Below are 24,213 nucleotides of genomic sequence, written 5' to 3' on the forward strand. Positions count from 1 at the left end.
AAAAGAGGTCTTGGGTTCGATACTTTACAAGCTGTGAATTTGTTTGATTGTGGTTATGGGTAGGGTGCAATTCCCAACTAGCCTCCTCTGAACCTGAAAATGATGGATAATTGTAGTTCGTCACTAATTGTCCCCCTTTTAAGGAGAACTGATTTCAAGACTATCTTCCTTCATACACACACTTGATACTTATATTTGACCGCTAGATTGAATTGAGAAAATAAAATGAAAACAACAAAAAACAAATGGTGTGTAAAATTCATTTCTTTTGTTGAAAGGGTGGTATCCACATACTGATTTTTACCTCTCACACACCCTTTTTACTTTTTATCATTTGATCTTGTTTAATTCATTTGATCCAATAGTCAGAAATTAAAAAGAGTGTGCGAAAAGTAAAAAATAATGCGTGGATATCACCACTCTTGTTGCAATTGAAAACTTAATCCAAGAAAGAAAAAAACCTAAAAACAACTAGAAAGCCAACTAAGATAAAACAAGAAAAAAAAAAGAAGGCAACCCGAAAAAAGAAAAACAAAAGATAAAGGAGGGGACGAAAGCAGAGGAAACAGAGAGGGACAGAGAAAGAAGGAGATTTAAAAGGAAAATAGGATCCGAGTACAACGGAACCTGTCTTCCTTTCCTTCCTCTGTTTCTCTCTCTTGTGTTAGGACAGGGTGTTTTCTGTCTTGTAATCTCTGTTTTTGCATTTGGAAATTAAAGCAAAAAACTTTAAGGTGGCCGAAAACAGAGAGAAGAACAGAGCAAGTTCCAAAGGGAAGGAGGCCGAGTTCCTCACCAGGGAACGACGGTTTTCCTCTTCTTTTTTGTTTCATGTCGGAATATTAATTCCTAACCCCTTCACTGGTTTCCTCTCTCTCTCTCTCTCTCTGTGCATGCAATTATTTTCATTTCCTCGTAATTTACAATCATGCGTAATAGTCCGGCTATGGAAAGAACATCCGTTTTTAGATAATTCACATTATCTACACATATTCGAAAATATTTGTATAATAAGAATGAACGTCATGCATGAAGAATTTCCGTCACGCAGAATAGTGTTCTGTATTCTTTAATGATGTTCTGTATTATATTGAGTTATTTATTATAATCCTATTCAATCCAATCCTAGGCACCGAACGAAAGTCATGTGGTTTTCTAAACCGGACTTTTATTTTTGCCTTGTAGGTTAAGTACATCTGGAGAGTCCTCTACATTACTTGAAAAAACTTGCTGCCATGGGCGTCTGTGTCTCAAAACCACATGAAACTATCAACCCTCATCAGAAAAAGGTACACAGACACGGCAAGCGCCAGAGTAAGGGGAAGAAGACGAAGAAGGTTGCTTCCGTCGCCATCCCTGATGCGCCCAAAAGACGGTCTGTGAGTGAGTTTGTGCATCTTGACTTTGAGAAAGGTGCTGCAACCACCTGCAAGAGATCTGAGGTTTCTAATGGAACATATCATCTCACTCAGCTTCAGTGGAACCACAGTCAGATTGATACAAATGGCGGTATGTTTCAAATGTTTAAGGCCCATTTGATAAACGTGCTTTGGTTTTTAGTTTACATCATGAAAAGTTAAAACCAACAGAACCCATCTTACCTCAAATACTTATGGGAAACATAAATAAAATCTTTTTACAAATCTTCAGTCATATCGTATACAAACTTTTTCACTACAGGGACTTTAAATGGACGGTAAAATTAACGTGTTTGATCGAAGATTTGCGAAAAATTAACGTGTTTGATCGAAGATTTGCGAAAAGTTCTATCTTATTTCCCGATTTTTTCTGTGTTAAGTAATTTCTGACCATAAAGATTAAAACTTTGTGTAGGGAAAGGCCCAGGGGAAGCATGGTTTGACTCACTAAGCATTCTGGAATCTGATTCAGAAGATGATTTCTGCAGTGTGCATGGAGGTAATGCACTCATGTCGCCAATTGATTTCAATCTTTTCTGTTTTTGTGGCAATTGCGAATTTTCGGTGGCTGAAACTAGTTCTTTGTTTTTGGGTGCCAGATGGGTTTCCTTTAGCAGGGAACATCCCAAATGCTCAATTGCTGCAGTATGAAAGTGCATCATGCATCGTAGATAATGGATGTAAGTACGAAGGGTTCTACGAAAGCTATCTAAAAATCGATGGAAATGCACGCCATTCTGTCGAGAAAACCCAAGTGAGTTTCAACGACAAGAGTCAGAAGAACCCGGCGGTGATCATGCTTTATAAGAGGAAGTCTGTTGACGACAGCGAAGGGAACAGTGAGTACTAAATCTAAATGTGATCAAAATGTGAAGTTAGAATCTAAGCAACATTTTATGTATGCCTACATGCTCTCTTCTACATACTAAACGTGTAACAATGCATGAACAGGTGCGTCCGATCAGAAGTACTTATTCCGTCCAAGAGCAGGACTTCGAATCCCTTGCTCAACTGAAGAGAAGTCAGCTCCGGGATCCTGGTCTCCAGTTCCGCCTTCAGTATTCAAGCTCCGTGGCGAGAATTATTTCAAGTACATTACTTGTTTTCCTGTTGCCAATTTTGTTTTGTTTTCGTCATTCATTTCGGCTGTCTAAAAAATGAAAATTTTTCCGACATGCAGGGATAAACAGAAGTACCCTGCTGCAAACTGCAGCTCGTACGTACCAATTGGTGTCGATTTGTTCATCTGTCCCCGAAAGAGAGATCACATTGCTCAGCATCTTGAGCTTCCTTATGTAAAACCACATGACAAAGTTCCTTCCCTCCTCATTGTTAACATACAGGTCCCCTCTCTCTCTACCTCAAAATACTTCGCTGAAGGATCAGTTTTTGTTGTGTTTTTGGTGATATTGATTCTGGTGTTCTTGTTGTTGCAGTTGCCTACTTATCCTACAACAATGTTCCTCGGCGATTCAGATGGGGAAGGCATGAGTCTTGTGCTATATTTCAAAGTGAATGAAAACTTCGAAAAAGAGATCTCATCTCAGTTTCGAGACAGCATCATAGTAAGTTTCGTCGCGAAAATTTCAATTCCCACATATCTGATCCGGGTGCAAAGAAGACAGACTTATTAACGAAGCTTTGTTTTTCTGTCGCAGAAATTCATTGAGGATGAGACCGAGAAGGTGAAGGGGTTTGCAAAGGAGTCTCTGGTTCCTTTCAGGGAAAGGCTAAAGATCATGGCTGGACTGGTCAATCCAGATGACCTCCAGTTGAGTTCTACCGAAAGAAAGCTCATACATGCTTACAACGATAAGCCGGTGCTTTCACGCCCCCAACATAATTTCTTCAGGGTAAGATGATTACGAAAAATTCTCTCTAGTTTGATGTTTTTACGAGAAACACTTCAATATGGCAGCCTGACCATGCGGCTGGTCAGGCCACTCTCATAAAGGAACGGTCCCTTACATGGGTATAATTTCCCACTAATTGTGAGAGTGTCTGACGGGTCATATGGTCAGGCTGTCCTACTAGAGTATTTTTTCTAGGTTTTTAAACTAACGTAACTGTTTTTATGTAATTTATTTGACAGGGGCCTAATTACTTTGAGATTGACCTGGATATACATAGGTTTAGCTACATATCCAGGAAAGGACTTGAATCATTCAGAGACCGTTTGAAGAATGGGGTACTTGATTTGGGATTGACAATCCAAGTAAACTCACAAACTTACCATTCACTGTTACAGTAAATATGCATCCTGCTTTTCTGTAAATTTGAGTTTTGTTTGACGGTGTTGGTGGTGGCAGGCACAAAAACAAGAGGAACTGCCAGAGCAAGTCCTGTGCTGTCTACGCTTGAACAAGATTGATTTTGTGAACCACGGTCAAATTTCGACTCTCGTAACTATGGACGATTAAATCGGACAGGCACCGAACCTGGATCCTGGAGGGTTTCTATAATTCCGGCCAAAACACCAAGCAAATGTTTGTAAACATTCGGGGGCTTCGACCGCGCTTCGACCTAATCCAATGGTGCAAGAATAGGAAGACAGAGAAATGAACTGCAAATGCATTACGATTGATCCTGTACAAAATGTCATCAGTATCTGTACTCTTATGCTTTATAGTTAACACTTGACACCATGCATTTGCCATCCGTCCTCAACCATTAAACCTGTGACCCGTATCTAATCACCGCGATAAAGCTTATAAGAAAGAGGACATAATAGGCCGTAAGAACCTGATTAGCGCTTTTTCTTGTACATGCCATCGACTAACGATGATTAGCACAAAGTTTTGTTCTACAATGTCAGATGTGCGCAGAGATTGGTGCGTGCTGACACAGCAACAAAAGGAGTACCAAGCAAGAACAAAAGGAGAAGTACACAATCGAAATAGGCAACCCGACAGTGGAAGTAATTTTCTTGGAGTTTCAGGCAAACATCGATACATTATTACCAAACACGAGTGTAAATAATCATATAAAACAACATCACTGCTTCCATATACAAAAGAATAAACAGAAGTTGTAAATTTCAACAGAGTATGCTTGTTAACTAGTTTACGTACAACAAAAATTTGACCTGACTTCTTCCTTATCCTTTATTCTTTTTCATAATTACCTCTTTCCTTTGTACATTAGCAATTCGGTAACTGGGCCTTGATCAAAACTACGGCCTGTAGTGAAAGACAGATTCGGGCAAACATAAGACTTACAACTTTTGCCTGCTTCGTCGAAACTTTACATTCTCTGATTCCTCGTGCTTGCTTTCCTGATTGAAACTCACAGAAACTATGTTATTTGTTCTTCTTTTAAACGTAAACTTGCTACAGGTTGCTGGTCCTTGTTTCTAAGATCGATCTTGTCCATCTTCCCAGTTCCTGGATTGACTGATCTTAGATTTGATGCGTTGTTGTTGCCTGTGTAGTGGCTGCCTGTTTTAGAAGCTGGTACTTCATGATTATGTTTTCCCTCATATGTCGTTATGACAGCTTTAGGATCTGTAGAGGCTCTCTCTATGTGCTTACGGACATTGCATGCAGGGAATGTGCATTTGTAATAGCTCCTGTAAAATTTAGCAAATACAACAAGGAATTACTCCTTTGATTGAATACGTTAGGCAACACAAAATTGAAAACAGAGCAACATCAATGGAATAAAACTAGAAGGTTCGGCTTTCAGAGTACAGAACAATATTTCAAAATTATTCTTCCAGGATTTAAATTTATACGGAGGTAGATTTGTTAATATTCAGTAACATATACGATTATGTTACCCCTGCGGCTGCTGAAACAAAACAAAGAACGATAAAGATAAGTTCCACATGCTATTCTTAATTATCTGCTGATATGATTCTATTAACCTAGAGTCCAATAGCTTGTAGTTTCAGCAGTATTACCGTGGATAAGGATTGCCTTTAACGACTTTCTGCCCATACTTTCGCCACCTGTAGCCATCGTCTAAGAGGTCGACTTCACTGGTTGTCTGCACGATGATTCTAGGCTCTGTCACAGTCCGATGTGCAGAAGCTGGCGCCAGTTCTGACCTGACCTCTGTATTTCTGGAAAATAAAAGTTAATTTTGTTAAGAATACATGACAAACAAGGAACTTAACTTCCGACAAACATGGCATATGCTTATCAACATAAAAGATCTACCTTCTCTTGGTGTCAGGTTGATCTTCATCTTTCTCATCCACTCTGGTTTCAGCACCTCCTACTTCCTCACTGTCACTTGTCCCGGATAAATTATCATGTGTTGCTTGGCTGGATTCCTGACGCTTCTTAGACATTGAATAAGGACCTGTCCCTTCTTTTGATTTGTTCGAATTCCCACCATGAACTTGCAAAGCCATGTCGGAATTCGCCTGACTATTTGCATTCGGATCCTTTCCACGCTTGGACTGAGGACGTTCATGGTTATGCTCGCCCTTGTAAATAATTTCAGTTATTTGTCCGTCAACCGAGCGTTCAACCTTCTTCTTTACCGGACAATTTGGATGCGTGCACTTGTAATAACTTCGAGGAAACTCACTACCCTTGACCTGCTTTTGCCCATACTTCCGCCAATTGTAACCATCATCGTTAGGCTTATCGACAGCAAATGAAGACGGTTGGGATATCTGATCCGAAAGGGCAATGTCAGATGATTCTTTTGTGGCAACGGCAGAGTCGGGTGTTCCAGACGGTATCTCTTGGGGTGGCATTGTCTCGGAAGTAAGGGATGGAGGGTGCGTCAACGATGTGGCGGGTGCTGTCGAGAAAGACGTTGAAAACTCGGCTGAGAAATTGAAAAACGATGGAGAGAGTGCAGCAGCCTGAGCCGTGACCTGTGCTAGCGCCTGCTGGTGTGTCATCCCAAAGGGTCCCTACAACGATTCAGAAATCACAGCCATAAGAAGCAAAAAGGGAAAAGTTACTAAATTTAGAAACTCAAATCCTCTGCCTTTGTTTTCGGAGTAACTAAAGACGAGATATTAATCTAAATCGGATAAAAAAGGAAACTTTTCAAAAAATCCCAGCTCCCTAATAAGCAAACAGCCAATGGTAACATAACAGTAATTCAGAAGATGGAAGAAGTGATTGACGAGTGGAGTACCTGGCCGGGTGAGAAGATACCCGGCGAGTCGAGAAACCCGGACGGCGTCGGGACCGAAAACATCGGCGGCGGTCTGTTCTGCTTGAACCGGAATTCCGAGCCGCCATCGTTATCGCCGGAATTTCGCTTTTCTAGCTGCGGGAACCCCGGCTCCCCCGGGGATGGAGACGTCATGGCTCCGGCGAGCAGCTGGGAGAAGGACTTGCAGTCGTCACCGTCGGAGAAGAAGTTGGAGACGAGAGTCATGGGCCCGGGGCTGAAGCCCAGGCCCAGACCCGGGCCAGTATTCCCGCCGGTGCCGGAGCTGAAGATTGATTCGAAAGAGGTGCGCGACGGGAGAGTAATAGTGGGGCGCGGAGGATCATGCGTCGCTGCGGGCTTCGACGGTTGCGATGATCCTGGCGGCGGGGGGCCCGGCGGCTGCTCTTGGTTGTCGGTCATTGGATCAAAATCCGAAAACAAAGGGGATAAAAAAAGCAAGAAAATGTTTCAACTTTAAACTCTCGTTTTCTTTTTCTTTCTTTCTGCGGGAAGTTTGTGTCCTTCTGTTTTGTTTTTGTATTTTTCGGATTAGGGGATCTGAAATTCTGCAAAAAGTCCACGCCGCACATACCTGAAAGTCCTTTCCTGATTTTCCTTTAAAATAAAAATTGGTTTTATTTAATTTTTGGGTATTCATTTATAATCGGTGACGCTAACGAGATTATTTATTCGATCATATTTTGTAAATCATATTATATAGTGGTTGATGATTGCATTTTTACTTTAAGTCATAAAAAATGAATTCAAACATCAACCGAATGATACAAAATATGATTTTAAAAGATAGTCTACATAGTATTTTTTATTTATTATTATTATTTTTGGATAGATTTCATTTATTAGATAAACTATCGTTTGACTTTTGAATTAATACCTCAATTGAAATTGAACCATCGAACTATTTTTTGGTAAATTAAAACCCGCTCCCTAGGCATGCTCTGGTCTTAACATGCTGGGGCGAGGAAGTGTCTTTAAGACTAAGCAAAGATAACATATTGAAAGAATTGAACTTATCGAACGAGACTTATTCCTCTGGTAGCAACCACCAAACCAATAGAGCAAGGGTTAGCTCCACAGCTAGTCAACATGTAAGTAGGTCCATTACCGGCCAGCTCCAAACTAGTCGTTTCAATATATGATTTTATCTTGTTTTAATTTTATTTATTATCCTTGATCAGGACCTAAACATTTTAAAAGTGCCCAATTCTTTCTTATCGTTAAGTTCAATCCAGTTTTCCGTTAAGTCACGATTAATGACCAATAAAAGTGGCATATTTTTATTGGTCACTATTGGTGACTTAATGGAAAACTGGATGAACTAAATGACTAGGGAAAATTTGGCTATTTTTTAAATATTTTAGGTTCATAACTTATCAAAAAATAATTTAAGAGCGAATTTCAACTACGACGATAATTCAGGAAATCAAATCATGGTTCATTCTATTTTATTTATGAGCTTTTGGGTTGTTTGGTGTTGGTGGGCCGGTGAGGCTAAAGTTGCTAACTACTAAGCCTATGCTTGAAATGACGGTGATGGCCCTGAGACTTTTAGGAACTACGAAATTTCCATCTTCCAAGTGTGAAAATAGAGGGGTAGTGAAGGGGAAGAAGTAGAGTCGTTTCCCTAGATATCTGGATTATGGATTGTACTATGATATCTCTGGACTGCTTAGGTAATCTCCTACCAAAAGAGGGTAAAAGGACTATGTTTAGCCTTATAATTCTAAAAGATATATATATATATATATATATTTTTTTTTTTTTTGACTTGAAACGATAGCGATCTTATTTTATTAGGAAATCGACATACAATCATCTAAGAGAATATCCTGGATTAATTCCGGAGGTTCCTCAAACCAATGAAAGGTAGATAAAAAATCTAAGGCCAACTTGGCCATTCTATGAGCTGCACTATTAGCGGAACGACTAGCATGACAAATTTTGGAGGACCCAAAACCTCTTAGACACTCCCGGACATCATCCAACAATAAATCCAAAGAAGAGGACCCTTGCTTCAGTCTCCCAATGCCCTGAACAACCTGCAAGGCATCACCCTCTAGAATAATACATTGCATATTCTGTTGCTCAGCCCAATACCATATTTTATATAATCTCCAACCTAGGGGGCAAAGAGTCATAGGCCAAAATATAGTCGTTCGACAAAAAACTCATCTCCAACTAAAGGGGGCTATTTTTTAGCCCCTCAATAATTTATTATTTTATTAAATTAATATGGTTAACTAAATTAAATTATCATATTAAAATAAGATTTTTGGACATATTTTGAGTGCCACTTGTCGCTAAATAAATAAGCCTCCGGATTTCTTATTTTTATATAATCTCAATAATTTTTCAGATAGAATGTGAAAAATTGAAATAAAATGAGGTACGATAATACCAAATGGTGAAAAGAATGTGAGAAATGGTGTAGGAATGACTTAGGTATTTATAGAAAAAAAAATTTCGTCTAAAAAATAAAAAATTCAAATTCGAACGGTAATCTCAATTTGCATTTTCAGAGATATAAATGTAATTCTCTTTGATTTCTCATTAACAAAAAACAAATAAATAAATTTACATTTTTTATTTACATCTTCGGACTAAAACACTTGGCATCTTGGAGATGCTCTAACATGAATGATCGATATAACTTATAAGTTGTATTTATAAAAAGACAAATACACAATATGAAAAGATTTATTTGTAGATTCTTTGAGAAGCAAAATATGGTTAGAGCCAAATATATACACCAAACAAAGCAAATGCGTTGGAAACGTGTTGGCGGTTGGCATATATAATTAAAGCATGGAAAAGAGAGCTGTCACATGTTGTCTCACGGGACGGACAGTCGCACTCACAAACTGCACATAAATACATGTAACATGTTACAACTTGACCATTTTCAAAATTATTTGTCTGTCTTCACCCCCTCCATCTTCGAACTCCTCCGTAACACGATTAATAATATAATGTTATATGTACATTTTTATAACGAGCTATTAGTAAATTAGTATTATAGTATTTTGTTAAATTATTGGAAAGAAGGAGTTAACAACTACGAAAATAGATCATCTTCGGATTCCTTCCATCAAATTCATCCAATCATCTATTTTGGACCTTTGAAATTTGAGTTAAAGTTATTATAACTTTTAAAGGGACTTCCTATTTTTAACTGTTGGATCAAATTTCAAATATCCAAATTGAATGATTGGATGAATTTGGTAGAAATGATCCGAGAGAATCCCTTTCCAACAACTACTATTTACAAATCCAACAAATATGGTAGATAAATACATTAATTCATGAATTTGCGGACAACGTGCCTTCTATTTTTATTTATATATTAGTGGATAATATATTAATACGTATGAATATTACTCCTACAAGGAGATGAGTTAGTTGGTGTCCACACATATTGTGCCAGGAGTTATTGTCCAAATAAAGAACCCCTCCGTATAAGTAGCTCAACGTGTTATTATACGTGTCTGTTACATGAGACAAGCTGTCACATTCCCGCCCAGACCCTCACCACATCTCGGGTTCGACTCTACCGTAGCACGATATTGTCCGCTTTGGATCCCTACCACACCCTCACGGTTTTGTTTTTAGGAACTTACACAAGAACTTCTCAGTGGGTCACCTATCTAGGGAATGCTCTCGTCCAAACTCGCTTAACTTCGGAGTTTCGATGGAACTTGAAGCCAGTGAGCTCCCAAAAGGCTTGAGAATATACACATAAAACTTACAGGTTCCACTCCCTTGGATAATGTGGGATGTTACACAAGCCATAAATAATGTGGGATATGTAAGGGCTGAATTCTTTTTCACCACTGTGATAAAAGGTCACTTCTGTACAAATGTTTAGAGTTAAATTGCTTCGTGTATTCACAGTTGATTTTGGAGTGGGACTACAATATTATGTGATTTATGTTGATCTATTTCTTTAAATCATAATATATATTTTTTAATACAACATGATATTGTTCATTTGCACAAACCTAATTAGAGTTGGTATTAACCACTAGTTTAAAACTTAGTAGACCTTACTAGCTCACCAAATTCTTTCTGCATTGTGACACGTAGTTCAAAGCATTTATTCAAGGGGATCGCCATTATTTTAAAGAAATGAGGACTAGTTGTGGGGCTTATTTCACATTAAATTTCAACGATCTGAATCGTCTATTTTTTAAGTTGCATTTCATAGATATTCTTGCAAAAATCAATTAAATCTGAAAATATTTACACATTTGATTATCATGATGAAATTTCAATGTTTTTTAGAACATAGTGTTTGTCAACTTTCTTTAACTCAATTAGATACCTCAAACATTTTCGATTTAGCTAATATTTTGCAAGGATGACCTATGATGTGCAACTTGAAAAATAAAAAGTTCAAATCGTTAATGTTCAATGTAAAGTGAGCCCCACGACTAATCTCACTCCTATATATGTGTGTGTGTGTGTATATATATATATATATATATATAAATGAGTCTTAACAAAACACTCATAATACTGTTAACTTTTAAAGTTAAGGACATTTTTACTCTAAAAAGTCACTCATGGTATTATTAACTTACAACACCTTCATTTTGGTTAAAACTCAAAGTTTTCAAGTCATTTTCATTAAAAAAAAAAAGGGGACCGTTTAGATAGAGGGCAGGGGATCATCTCCAGATTCCTTCCTCCTAATCCACCAAATCAAGGAATTCATGCCGTTGAAACTTGATCTAATGGCTACAAACAAGGGCCCACTTTAAAAATTATAATAACTTCAACCGTTGAATCAAATTTCAACGACACAGATCTCCTGATTAGGTAAATCAGGAGGAAGGAATCTGGAGAAGATCCCTTTCCTAGATAGAGGGCCCGGTCTAATTTTTTTGGTCAATATACCCATTTCAATGAATTATATAAAATGCTATTTTTCATTAACTAATCATGTTCGGTTGAATTTCGTTTAATTAGATGTGAGAAGCACATTCTTAGTCATGCCAAACATCTCTTGCACGGTTTAATGACTAAAAAATAGTTGTAAAATGATTGTCGGAGATTTGTTGCTATTTGTATTTGGTCAAATGGGCATCAACACAAAATTGAATGTCAATAATATGCACGTTTTACGTTTAAACATTACAGTTTGATATGCACATTTCTTTTACTTTTTTCTTATTTTCGTAGGTTATTTATGTTGTATATGTGTCAAATTTGATTTGCAAAAACGAATAATGGCTACTTTCGACGAGGAGCCAAGCAAGTAAATTTTTGGTAGCTCCACGACAATGCCATGTTACTTTGTCTCTGATAATATCCGACTCATATACATGAACACGTTTGTATTAATAAAGGTGGGTTGGTACTACCGACCCCTTGTCAAGGTTAATCATTTGTGTTCATTGAATCTCTCTCACATCTATCGACTTTGCTTTAAGTTTGCTTTCGTCTATTTCGTTGATCCTTCATGGTTGTCATGTCAACCGTCGAGACAGCAGCAGCAGCCCATGATACAACAGGGGGAATGATCACCAAGATATCGGAAGCTGCCGCGATTGCAAAACTCGGAATCAATGTGTACATAGTGAACTGTGAAGGCAGCAACAATCGCGGTGTTAAACATTATTTGGAGACCCACGCAAGATGCCGGCATTTGGAGTAAGACAGAGACTTAATGCAATATCAGAGCTGCGACACCCAACGATACTCCGGTCGTTTATTAGAGAGGGAGATTGACCAGTTATGGCTTCTTCTAATAGGTTGGATAGGTAAACTTGCCGGTACCGGGCAACCACGAGATTCATGAATTTTAAAGAATCTCTCTTCGCTTAGTTTCAGTTTGACACAAAAAGTAGTGTTGTATTCATAGAAGCACTTCAGAGAAGCAATTCCAAACGAGCTCCAAAACACCAAACAGACCATCTTGTTACCAAAGGAAAGCAAAACTGCACAACCGCAGGGTAGGTAACTTTGCGCAAAACCACAATCACAGTACAAGTTGGCAAGAGAGAAATTTAACACAGAAATACCAGGCAAACACAATGCAACACGAAGAATCCGTCAAGTGACAAAAAAACCAGGACCATGGAAACTTTGAAGTCAAGAACAAGTGAAGGTACTATACAGTCTTCAATATAACTCAAGCCCATACCATGAAATTGGGGGATTGGTTCAGAACAGTAACAGAACAAAAATATTGATAACGACACGCTAATTAATGGCAACATCAACTTATAACCCAAGGCCACCTCTAATCAAGAACAGCAGTTCCTGAAAGGGATGACCCGAAAGATACTGTTAACCGTTCCATTTTGAATCTGAAAACTAGCGTTCCCGAAGAACAAAGTGCATCTATTTCGGACCAATGTCCTTGAGGGCGCAAATCTGCTCCTCTCCCATAGCAGACATGACAGAAACAACCAGATCCTTCCCCTCTGCAAACCCATCCTTGATCTGCATAAGATACCAAAAACCATTTAAGACTCTACAAGGATAACCAGCGGGAAACATAGTTATAAAAGTAGTTAAGCAAAGGAAAAAGTTTTAAAATGTGTCGAACAGTAAAAGTTAATCCTCGAGCACACATGGATTCTACAGCCTTTCAGGAATAAAGACGAACTAGTAGCATAGACAACCCCAAGACAATTGAAGCCCTAACAGACATGTACAAGCACACTATCCCATTCAAACTAACTAAGTGGAAGAGACGAATGTTACAGGGGCCATGTTACAAAACTAACCTGCGTAAGCAGACTGTCATCGGTTGGAAGCCTCAGGTCATCCTTGGTGTTACCATTCTCAGTCAGCAGACTCACCTTCAGTAAGCAACAGATTAAGGTTCAAGCCAGGCAAAGCATTGTAAACTCGTGGGAACATCCAAGTAACAAGCAACAAACAATAAAATCAATGAATTTTATAACAACAAACGAAGTTGCAATCTTACAAATCCATCCTCAGAGATATCGATCAGCTGGTAGTCAGTACGGTTGACATGTGGAACCTGCAATACAAAGGTACAAACATTAATATCCCAACGGAAGAAAATAAAAGACATGCTTAAATATAAACCAAACAAACTTGAGGTTCATACATCACAATTGTGGGAAGATGGAACAATATCCTCAAGCTTCTTGGCAGTGAAGATGTCGATACCGACAAAGTGGCACTTAGCATGACCGTGCTTTCCAGTCTTGGAGGTGGAAACTTCCACAACCTGTGACAACATTCCATTAGTTAGTTGTCTTTCACGTTCATATCACAGCCACCAATATAAATCCAAGCTGATATAATAACATCACGAGAAGACATTAAACAATCAATTCAGCACATATATTCACTCCCTCACAATGGACAGCGACAAAACAAAAACAAAAATCGAAAAAGAAAACAAATTCAAATATTATTCAGACATGGAAGATGCAATACGAGCTCAGCCTCGAACAAGTTTCGCGATAACAGCTGTGTGTGTATGCGCGCAAATACACACATATAAGTAACGGCATTCCCCGTTAAGATAACAGGATTCTGTATACAAATTAAACTTGAAAGTGTTCAGATCAAAACCATCCGTCCATAATTACTATCAGTTACAGGTAGAGAACAGCAATCAGTAACATTAGCAGTCAAAATCAAATAATTTCATACATAATTAATCACCTCAACACCTATCTAAATAGTCAGAAGAAACAAAATCGGAAAAACAATAAAATCGTAATTAAACCTGATTAAAATCAATTCCGATCTCAATAAAACTGTACCGATCATAATCTTAAACAGGCGAGATAATTCATCAACAAATCCATACGGCATGCAAACAAATATCAACGATCGAATGAAATCGCGCGAAGATCTGAAATCAAAGCCCTAAAATACATGCAGATCGGAAGAAAATTAGGGAGAAAGGAGAGAGATCGAACCTTGCATGGCCTGGCTTTGATGACAATGTAACCGTTCTTGCGGATAGTGCCGGCCTGTTGAGGGTAGGTCTTGGAAGCTCCGGCGTCGGCCTTGGATTCGAAGTGGTGCTCCTCGTCCGACATGGCTGGTTCTGATCACTCTGAGAGAGGAGAGAGAGGAAGCTAGAGAGACCAGAGAGAGGATACGCGGAGGACGGGAGATTTGGGAGAGAGGGTACTTATGAGAAGAAGACTAATACTTTAGGGTTTCTGAATTTAAATACTTTTTATATTTTATTTTTTGGGTGAGGGTCACTGCCCACCGTTGGATGTGCAGCATGTGCACTCGGATATTTTGTTTTGCATCTGAATGCACATTGTCTTTCCATTTTATTTTTTTTATTTTTTGATGATTTTAACATGGGCCGGACACAATTAGGCCCATTGGTTAAGGAAGATGATTCTCTCTCGTCTTGTTCAATTTTTGTTTGAACGATTACAATTAAGTTACGTCAATATTTTATATTAATATTTTTATAGAGATAATAAGACAAAACGCAAAGTGTGAGATGAGGGGAGGGAAGGGAATGAAAATAAGAAGGAGAGAATTCTACTCCTAAAGAAGAGAGAGAGGAAAGATGATGAAAATAAGAAGAGAGATAATTCTACTCCCAAAGCGTCCATTAATTGGCATTATGCTATTAGTAGTATATCGATGTTGTTATTCCCAACAAGATGTACCAATATGTTATGAACATATGTTTATAATATTGATACAGTAACAAAAGTAAGTAAATTTTAAAGGCAATCAACTCAAAAAAAAAAAAAAAAAAAAAACTTACGCATAACGAGAACACTGCAAATGGTTTCATAAATTTGCAGGCTAATGTGCAAAAGGATCCAACAAACACACATCTTTTATAAATGTCAATGTCATCAGTGGTGACAGCAAGGTTTACATATCAATATAAACTACTATGCTTCATGATTTTTCATCTGAAACTTAAGGATTCAATTAGTGGAAAGTAACCAAAACCCATGAAAGTGGATCTGTCGAGACTCACAAGTTAACAATTCATAGTTAATATCAGAGTGCGGAACAAACAATACTATAAAATAATAAGAATATTATTAACCAAAAAGAATGCCGGAACTGACTACAAATCCCCAAGAGGTTATATTGTAACTAACTTGTTTCTCAAACTAAACTACAAGCAATATTTATAGAGAACTAAACCTAAGAAACCCTAACTCAGTCGAGTTAGGCTCAAATCCTAAACTAACAAGCAAAACCCAAATACTAAAATAAACCTAAATACTAATATTTTCCAACATTCATCACCTCGTATAAGTTTCAGTTCTTCAGCAAGTTTATAAAGTTACATAGCATAATTATAATTAAGGTAAATATCAGTTTACTACCTTCATATTTCGTGGTTTTCAACATTTAGTACATCAAGTTTTTTTCGTCCGAGAGTCATACATAAAGTGTTAATGTTAAATCTGCCATTAACTAATGACGTGGCGCATATTTAGACAATAACTGAGTGCCACGTATCATTAGGGGATCCATGCGAATTTTTTTTTTTTTTGGAGAAGAAGTTAAAAAAAATTCAAAAAAAAAGCCTCGTCTTCTCCCTCCCTCCCTCATCCCCCCGTAACCCTTCCCTTTTCTCTTCCCAAATCAACCTTACCCACCTCAACCCATACTACGCCGCCCCCGTCGCCTTCCTCTCACCACCTCACTGGAACCGAGCCCTCAACCCTTTCACTTTCTCTTTCCTTAACGGCTCTGCTCATTTTCGGACCAGCGACAGAGATCTGTGACCACTTGAACGTGCAATTTCACATCCCTAACCCTAATTTCTGATTCCCCTTCTCAGTCTCTCCTATTCGATTTGATTCGAGAGCAGCTAAAACGACGCCGTCGCGATGGGTGATTTCAACCTCGCACTTGTCATCGTCGCCATTATTCTCTGCATCATCGTCTTCGTCTTCAATGTCTACCTGCTCCTCAATTACCAACACCCCGACAGCCAGGTCGGACCTACAAGCGGACTTCCCTTCACAATCCGCATGCGTCCCACACCCGGTTCAGGCCACCAATCAAAGGGCAAACCCAGATCCAAGTTCACGAAACTCGTGTATGCGTTGCAACCTTTCAGAACCCAACAACTACAACCAAAAGCTTGTTCTGCAGCAATGGAACAACATGAAAAATAGAAGCTGTGTACTGTAAAGAATCACTGACTGGTCGATGAAAGTTTTGGGATTATTCTGCTTGCGAACTGACATATGCCTGTATTTTGTTAATCAGCCGACAGATTTGATGAAATTTTATAAAACTAGGGTTTGGTGGGTTGGTGCAGAGGAGAGAATTGAGGGATAAGGGAGTAAGGAGGAGAGAAGGGAGGGAAGGGGTGTGGGTTGCAGAAGAGAGAAGGGAGGGAGAGGGTGAAGCGCGATGAGGGAGGGAGAAGATGGGGCGCATTTTTTTTTTTTGAATTTTTTTTAACTCCTTCTCCAAAAAAAAAAAATCCACGTAAACCTTAATGACACGCAACGCTCAGTTATTATTCACATAGACGTCATATGATCAGTTAATGGCATACTTAATGAGACTGTCCAATTAACACTTTAGGTATGATTCTGAAACGAAAAAAAACTTGATATACTAAATGTTGAAAACCACGAAACATACAATAGTAAATTGATATTTACTCTTATAATTAACTTTACATGGTGTATTTTTTTTTTCCACCATAAATGTACACAAATAGAACGTGTTCCGGTTAAAAACTTTTAATCGACACTAAAACTAGATGGATACACTAAACGCACTAAATCTAGATTTATATATGACTTATTCTCTGATTAGACATTAGCTCTATTTGTGATTAAAAACTGGCAACTGTATGTGTAGTTTGAAAGCCTGGTTCTCATGTTTGACAAAAAAAAAATGTACGGTTTTTTTGAAGCCACTAATACCTCAAAACAAATAACACATATATTTGGTATTTATCAGAGCCTGAATTTCACAAGAAAATTTTGGTGATATATCACGCAACATATATTTATATTTCCAGCATCACATTTGTGTGATAATAAACATTATGTAACTGCATAATAATTAGTTGATTGGGCTCATTGCTTATTTATATTTTGACAGATGACTGTAAACAATGAACTCTAAAAGTTTGAGGTATAGGAGAAAACTAAACATCCATTACATATTTAAGAATCAGTTGATTCATGATATGTTGGTCATCGAGACTAACATGTTAACCATAAAGGTCATTAGTGCCTAAATTTTTGTCACAAAAAATTGTGATACAAGTATGATGGACGCTATACATGAATGTTAGGGTTCTGTTATCTTTGAGAGAAAGTTAAAAATAGACGATATTTATATTTTGGTAGGAAATGTGAAAAAGACAAGCCACGTGTGCTGCTTTTTTCATACTCGGATATTTTGTTTTGCACTTGTACACACATTGTCTTTCCAGTTTTGTTTTCTTTAATTTATTTTCTTTTTATCTTCTTCTTTTGAGCTTTAATATGGACTGAACACAATTAGGTTCATTGGTACTTTACGTTTTAATCAGCTATTGAACAAACGTCCATTAACTGCCATTATGCTTTTAGTAATATGTGTTGTTATTGTTGTAATACCAACATGTTATGAATGTACGTTTAATATTGATACAGTATCTATGGCATCAATGGCACATATGATCACAATGGATGTAATTTTTTAAGGGAATTAGTTTAAGGAGCAAAACTTACACAAAACAGATACACCAAGACAGCAACTGGTTTCATAATTTGCAGGCTGATGTGCAAAAGGATTCAACAAACACATATGTTTTACAAATGCCAATGGTTCATGCTTTTCCATTTGGAAATTCATGGATCCGATAAGTAAAACTAAATAAAACCCATGAAAGTGGTATCTGTCTAGACTTTAGAGGAACGGTACATAAGTTAACCACAACGACATTCTACAACAGGCGTAATTCCTAGAATTCTAACTTTGCAGCTGACTGCTGTAATCTGCAAATCAAAAATAATTTCGGCGGGTACATCATTGCATCAGGTTCAAAAGGGACAAAGCTTAATATACAAGTACCCCAAACATCATAACTTTACACATGATCCTGAAAATTAAACAGAATTTGATTACATTTAGCAGTCCAAAGGCTTTTGGTTCCAAAGTCTGAGACATCACAGATGATTACGGCCTATCCTAGTTTAAATATAAGTATCTGACCCAAGGTTAAAGTTCATTACCTTCATCTTAATGTGTACAATTAGTTTCTGCTCGAACTTCCAACAGGTACAGATCTCATGTTGTCATTGCCAACTTCATGAATGAATACCAGAGGAAGCTCTTCTCTAACAAATGGAAGCGAAAAAGAAAGATACATAATACTGAGCATACAAGGACAGAGAAGTAGTAAATCATAGTAGAAACATACTCACATTTCATTAGCTTCTTGATATGTGTAGCTTGATGCAACAGCCAGAAGTTGTCCCCTGTGGTTGTACGATAAGGATGCCACACTATTTGGGTATCTAGGCAACTGAAAATACTGTAAGGTTAGAGAATTAATGAAGATTAGTAATAACCAAACATAAATTAATAATAAAATCAACTAGGTCAAGCAATAAAAGTTAAATACATTCACTTTGAAAGCAGAAGAAGCAAAATCATAATACCTGAAATAGTCTCTTTTTGCTTTTAGCATCCCATGCAGTAATATAACCATCATTGTCACCGGTAACAAAGGCGCCATAGATGCTAGATCAGAAACATTAAATCGAAAGTAAGTTTTCATAATTGAGTTTGGTCAAAGCTGATAGAGTATTAGAGTTGCACATACAGCGGATTGAATACAATGTCATTCACCGATGCTAGGTGATATCTCTTATCAGTTGACTTTGGATGACACCGGAACATATATCTGAACAAATGTTAAGAGTACTATGATAGAACTCATAGAAGCAAATGTGGCTCAAGCACCAAAAGGCATTACAACAAGTAACATTATAATTTTTTTCTTCCTTCCGAACATGAACAACATAGAACATAACAAATGACAGTTTGTAATTAAGCGAGGCAGATTATGTAGCATGCCAGGCTTGGATATGTCAATCATATAAGAACATAGACTCCAGGAATTGACCTGATGTCATCTGAACTAGACGGACAGGAAATCTCCAATGCTACTACGTCCATCTATCGAGCCAACTGCAAATCCTGCAAAGACAATTCAAAATTTCTATAAGATACAGGTTGTGATTGCAATACAAAATCAACAAGAAGACCTAGAGTCCATATAAATTGACCAATTCAGGTATTAGTAACTATTGCTGGAACACGGTTTACAATATACACAGCTACGTGCAGTATAGTAGTACTGGTAATACCTTTAGCATATGGAATTGAGCTAACACATAAAATCTGGACGTCCATATGTGAATCTTTTGATTGAATTGGCTTTTCTAGGTTTCGCAAATCATACACGTATATTGATGATCCAATGGCTACCATCATACCAAGACCTGAGAGTGACATGGACATCACCTCCGAATCGAGATTACTTGCAAACACAAAACCCTTCTCTGTACGCGTGTCCCAAGACAATATCTTCCTGTCCAAACCAGCAGTAATTACCTGGCCTACAACAATTAAGGATAAAATTTGTTAACAATATGTTCAGTCACAAAATCATAACAGAGAACATCACGATAAAGAAGAAGATAGCATTATCAGCCTATCGTAAGTCCACTAAGTCTATAAGTTCAATCGTTTCCAGGACCCATGCCATAATGATCATATACCGCAGTTAGCAATTCCCAACTTTATGAAACATTATGCATAAAATCCTTAATTTAATTGTAACAGAAAAAATAATACTCATCCGTGCTACATATATTTCCGATTAAACAGTTGGTCTTAAGCTTTTCCTAATATCCATTGAAAATTGGAAAAGACAAACTATGACTTATGTAAAGTTCAAAATCTGTATTTAGAAGGTAAATCAGAATTTAATGTCAATGAGAGCGGAATGGTAGGTAAGAGCTTACTGGTTTCGTCCGAATATCCAACGCATGTTGATATGTCATCGTGATTTCCAATTGAATCATGAATTCCAGAATGTAAATCGTACCTTGAGTATAAGAAAACCCAGAAAAGAGTCAGCACATATTGCTTTGACAATAGAAAGGAAAATTAAATCCCTCATAAATATTGCAAGAAAATATGAGAAATTAAACCCCATTAACTTATAAGTTTATGATTACCCATCAATTTAAGCTAAAAAATAAAGTGTTAAGACAGTGGTCAAGGTTAATTTCAACAGAATCCCACTGCAAAATGAAACAAATCCCAGTGACAAACCTTCTGATGACGCCATCAGAACCGGCAGCAAACGCGACGGACTCGTCCTGGAAACAGCAATCGAGGAGCGCCGCTTCCGACGGAGCCTCTAATCTGAGCTGTGAGCTTCCGACGTCGTACAATCTTAAGCTCTGCAAAAAGAAATAAAGAACCAATTTTTGCGATTGAAAAACCAAAAGTGCCACAAACTACAAATTGCTAAGCACAAAAGTGGAGCAACACTCACAGAGTCCCAAGAGGAGATGAGGAGGTTGTCGGATTTCGGGGCGAATCGGATTCTGGAGATTGCATCTCGGATCGGGTTTTCAAACTTCAAAGGAGCTCCGCTCATTGTGGTCCTAGTAGACCGAACTGGCACAACGGTCCAACGTACAGAGCTGGACAGAGATTTCACTAATTTTTTCAGAATTGATAAGAAATGGAGCTTTGGGATTCACACCTCTTTCGGTTCCATAAACCCTAGAAATTGCCAGTGAGGATTTGGGAGGGAGGGAGACGATGAAAAGTTCCCGCTCAGTGCACAATAAATATCTGTTGAATTTAAATTGAGGCTTATTTGTAAACGTGTAAATATATTTAACTAATGAGTTCAACAACAAGTGGATCCGTGGCGCAATGGTAGCGCGTCTGACTCCAGATCAGAAGGTTGCGTGTTCGATTCACGTCGGGTTCAATCCCCGCTTGTTATTTTTTTCTATTTTTCTTTGTCATGTATCATCCTGGTTTAATCCCACTGAATTTTATTTTTATTTTGACAAAATGGGATTCTTCTTCTTTTCTCTTTGATTGGGATATTGAGAATAGAGGGTTGAGCTCAGTTGCATAATGAACACATTGATCTCGAGCTCATCATTTATAACAAAATGATATTCAAAATGATTCTAATACTTTAACAAGGAATTGAAACTGAAAAAAATTTCTTGACGCTATTCCATCTCGGATCTCCAAGTTTGCCACAATTTTTTCATTTTTCCTTCTATATTGAGAATAGTGCTTCAATATTAATAGTGGTTTATCCATTCCAATACAATCAGCTGTTGTCATAGAAAAACTTTTTTTTTTTTTTTTTTTAGTTTCAAAATTGTTGTTCTCCCAAAGTTCGAATCCATTGCCCTTGATAAATATAAATAACTAGAGCGGACGATCAAATACACTCACATATGTAGTATAACTAGAGCCATAACAAAACCAAACCGTGAATTCAGCAGAAGAAGATTCCTCCTAATCGGCTTACACAAATTTTTCATATATATACAGAAGAACCAGGTCCAATCCGAAACATCTAAAACATAAACTTCTTTGGTTTCAGTCAAAACACAACAATCTATTTCTTGAACCCAAAGAAACCAAATGAGTTGCTTTAGTCAGGGATGAAGAAATCAAATTTGACATCAACAGAACCAGAACTGTCACCAGTATCTTTGTACTCGATGTTTGTTATCGTTCCAGTCTCGTCTCCAATCTGGTATTCTGGCTTAACCCGTCTTACAGGTACTGTGACTGAGTAAATGGTTCCCACATCAGTATCGGCAGACACACTCAGCTGAACTTTGTCTCGCGATTCTATCTCAACGAAATCTGACAGAGCATGCACAATGTTGTTGACAATCAATCTTTTAGCCTCATCACTAACTGCGCATCGGTCAGAGAATAGGATCATCTTCAAGCGCTGCTTGGCAATGTTAGCATTAGAGCTCCTTCTAGATGTTGGAGACGGGAATAGTATCTTCCAAGCCAAGTTTAAACGGTCAAAGAAACTCATGTTGATGGCATTGAGGAGGAAGCTCTCGGAATCTTGGCAACTTGAGTTCGATGACAATTGAAAATCTCCAGCCAACCGCCTGGAATGTTGACGAATATTACGTCTATCAAATGACATACTGGGCCACTTCGGCATAATCTCAGAAATGCAAGGCCCTCCATTTGGAAAGCTAGTAAATTCTACCTATTACACAGTACAAAAATTGGAAACTGAGCAGAGACTTAGCAGAAGACATTTGCATATCTTATTAAACTATCTTATGTAACTTGACAATTAGGAGCAAAACAAAATTTCAACTTCCATTCAGGTAGGTTTTTCAATAACAAAATGAAATGAGGATTCAGTTCCCTTCATGAACAAGGAAAAACGTTAGGGATGCCTCAGTTCAACTGCAACCATACAGATCACAGCAGGTAACCGGCCATAGAGAAAAGAAACACTTCAATTTCGATTCAATATAAAGTTCAGAAAAGTCTTATACAATGCACACAAACACCATGGAAGATCATAAAGATGGAAAAACAGTGATGCATTATATGAAATCATAGTTCAGTAGACAACTATCATACCCTCAATCCCTGTTAGGCTGTTACGATGAAATCACTTAACTACTAAGAAGAACACAAGATTCGGTCACCCAGACAACAAAACCCAATTCAACATGATAGCAAGTGAACAAAACAAGAAAGTATTTCCATATAATCTGACACCGACGTCATCATTATGACTTTGACAACTAGTCAACAATCACGATGAGAACCCCTTTCAATTCTCCGGTGAAAAATAACCGAGTGTTGTTAATTTTGCATACTTCTTTAGCTTCAGATCGACAGTTACAAGCGGAATTGGTGATGAAATACAGCAAGCAAGACTCTCAAGTACCCTCAGTCTACAACAAAGTCCTCATCATTTTCCTTTTAGCTACAAGACCAACGGGAAAAACCCTCAATTAAATGGGCACAAAATAACTAAATTGCACCATATTCTTCTAACTTAAGCTCGTAAATTAACTGGTAGTTCAACAAATTCGATATAATATTTCAAATTTTCATTTCTAAACAGAATAAGGAAGCCACCAAAGAAATTCATAAAATTCTCCAACAAGGGACAAAAGAAACAATAGTCTCACAGTTGACCTCAATCAAAACCCAAATCTTCAGCCACCTTCTCTCATTTTCCCGGGAACCAAACAGCCCAGAAAGAGAAATTGGAAGAAATGCACGAAACCCAGATAAAATCAGAGACAAAATATGACAAAAATACATGAGAATTAACCCAGACAAATAAATTCAAACCTTTGAAATGGGCAAAAGGGTTCGGAGAGAGTGCGTCGAGTGAGAAGTCAGCGTCGCCGTGACCCTCAGATCCCCAAAAAGCGCCATTTTTCTTCTTCTTCCTCAGTCTCTCTGCTCACTAAGATATTCTTCCTCCTGGCGCTTTTCGTTTGCTCAAAGGGACTGGCTGTCTCAGCCGTCCAAGGGTTCAGGAGGTTGTTACTTGCTAGTCAACAGTAGTAAACTACACGTCGTTTTATTCAAATTTAAAACGACATGTCGTACTTCCGAAAAAGCTGGAGGAGGAGCGGAAGCACACAACCGG

General features: G+C 37.9%; 5 protein-coding genes and 1 non-coding gene across 6 annotated transcripts; 2 read left to right on the forward strand and 4 right to left on the reverse strand.

The window, feature by feature from the left end:
* Positions 1–4,166, forward strand: LOC125477800. Its single transcript, XM_048585270.1, has 10 exons — positions 1–864; positions 1,186–1,509; positions 1,834–1,917; positions 2,018–2,257; positions 2,370–2,508; positions 2,599–2,761; positions 2,855–2,983; positions 3,077–3,271; positions 3,511–3,633; positions 3,728–4,166. The coding sequence occupies exons 2-10, from the start codon at positions 1,236–1,238 to the stop codon at positions 3,836–3,838; spliced, it is 1,458 nt and encodes a 485-aa protein (XP_048441227.1). The 5' UTR covers positions 1–864; positions 1,186–1,235; the 3' UTR covers positions 3,839–4,166.
* A 149-nt stretch (positions 4,167–4,315) lies between these two features.
* Positions 4,316–7,086, reverse strand: LOC125477799 (probable WRKY transcription factor 3). Its single transcript, XM_048585269.1, has 4 exons — positions 6,519–7,086; positions 5,579–6,288; positions 5,320–5,481; positions 4,316–4,986 (listed from the first exon to the last, which is right to left on the reverse strand). The coding sequence occupies exons 1-4, from the start codon at positions 6,957–6,959 to the stop codon at positions 4,713–4,715; spliced, it is 1,587 nt and encodes a 528-aa protein (XP_048441226.1). The 5' UTR covers positions 6,960–7,086; the 3' UTR covers positions 4,316–4,712.
* Positions 7,087–12,619: 5,533 nt separating this feature from the next.
* LOC125477788 (eukaryotic translation initiation factor 5A-2-like) lies at positions 12,620–14,661 on the reverse strand. Its single transcript, XM_048585252.1, has 5 exons — positions 14,471–14,661; positions 13,645–13,767; positions 13,498–13,554; positions 13,295–13,369; positions 12,620–13,007 (listed from the first exon to the last, which is right to left on the reverse strand). Exons 1-5 carry the CDS (start codon positions 14,591–14,593, stop codon positions 12,906–12,908), a joined length of 480 nt encoding a protein of 159 aa, XP_048441209.1. The 5' UTR covers positions 14,594–14,661; the 3' UTR covers positions 12,620–12,905.
* A 3,716-nt stretch (positions 14,662–18,377) lies between these two features.
* LOC125477787 (mitotic checkpoint protein BUB3.3) lies at positions 18,378–21,368 on the reverse strand. Its single transcript, XM_048585251.1, is given in 10 exon segments — positions 18,378–18,844; positions 18,932–19,032; positions 19,169–19,250; positions 19,333–19,413; positions 19,636–19,679; positions 19,681–19,709; positions 19,880–20,131; positions 20,540–20,622; positions 20,853–20,983; positions 21,079–21,368. Coding segments are annotated over 10 exon segments (993 nt in total). The 5' UTR covers positions 21,184–21,368; the 3' UTR covers positions 18,378–18,759.
* An 85-nt stretch (positions 21,369–21,453) lies between these two features.
* On the forward strand, positions 21,454–21,525 carry TRNAW-CCA. Its single transcript has one exon. It is a non-coding gene; the product is annotated as a tRNA-Trp (tRNA).
* Positions 21,526–21,994: 469 nt separating this feature from the next.
* Positions 21,995–24,098, reverse strand: LOC125477672 (cell division topological specificity factor homolog, chloroplastic). Its single transcript, XM_048585065.1, has 2 exons — positions 23,910–24,098; positions 21,995–22,797 (listed from the first exon to the last, which is right to left on the reverse strand). Exons 1-2 carry the CDS (start codon positions 23,994–23,996, stop codon positions 22,213–22,215), a joined length of 672 nt encoding a protein of 223 aa, XP_048441022.1. The 5' UTR covers positions 23,997–24,098; the 3' UTR covers positions 21,995–22,212.
* Positions 24,099–24,213: the final 115 nt, after the last annotated feature.

The sequence above is a fragment of a genome, unplaced genomic scaffold, assembly GCF_019419815.1.
Source record: "Pyrus x bretschneideri cultivar Hongxiangsu unplaced genomic scaffold, Pyrus_bretschneideri_v1 Contig22, whole genome shotgun sequence".
Taxonomy (NCBI): domain Eukaryota; kingdom Viridiplantae; phylum Streptophyta; class Magnoliopsida; order Rosales; family Rosaceae; genus Pyrus; species Pyrus x bretschneideri.

Coding starts and splice junctions, on each gene's coding strand:
- LOC125477788 (XM_048585252.1), bottom strand. CDS start 14,593: ATGTCGGACGAGGAGCACCACTTCGAATCCAAGGCCGACGCCGGAGCT. Junction 13,370..13,497: donor ATATCTCTGAGGATGGATTT/GTAAGATTGCAA, acceptor TGCTTACTGAAG/GTGAGTCTGCTGACTGAGAA. Junction 13,008..13,294: donor ATGACAGTCTGCTTACGCAG/GTTAGTTTTGTA, acceptor TATCTTATGCAG/ATCAAGGATGGGTTTGCAGA.
- LOC125477672 (XM_048585065.1), bottom strand. CDS start 23,996: ATGGCGCTTTTTGGGGATCTGAGGGTCACGGCGACGCTGACTTCTCAC. Junction 22,798..23,909: donor CCCTTTTGCCCATTTCAAAG/GTTTGAATTTAT, acceptor ACTGTGTAATAG/GTAGAATTTACTAGCTTTCC.
- LOC125477800 (XM_048585270.1), top strand. CDS start 1,236: ATGGGCGTCTGTGTCTCAAAACCACATGAAACTATCAACCCTCATCAG. Junction 1,918..2,017: donor TTTCTGCAGTGTGCATGGAG/GTAATGCACTCA, acceptor TTTGGGTGCCAG/ATGGGTTTCCTTTAGCAGGG. Junction 2,762..2,854: donor TCCTCATTGTTAACATACAG/GTCCCCTCTCTC, acceptor TTGTTGTTGCAG/TTGCCTACTTATCCTACAAC.
- LOC125477799 (XM_048585269.1), bottom strand. CDS start 6,959: ATGACCGACAACCAAGAGCAGCCGCCGGGCCCCCCGCCGCCAGGATCA. Junction 6,289..6,518: donor GTATCTTCTCACCCGGCCAG/GTACTCCACTCG, acceptor GAATCGTTGTAG/GGACCCTTTGGGATGACACA. Junction 4,987..5,319: donor AAAGGCAATCCTTATCCACG/GTAATACTGCTG, acceptor TAAATTTTACAG/GAGCTATTACAAATGCACAT.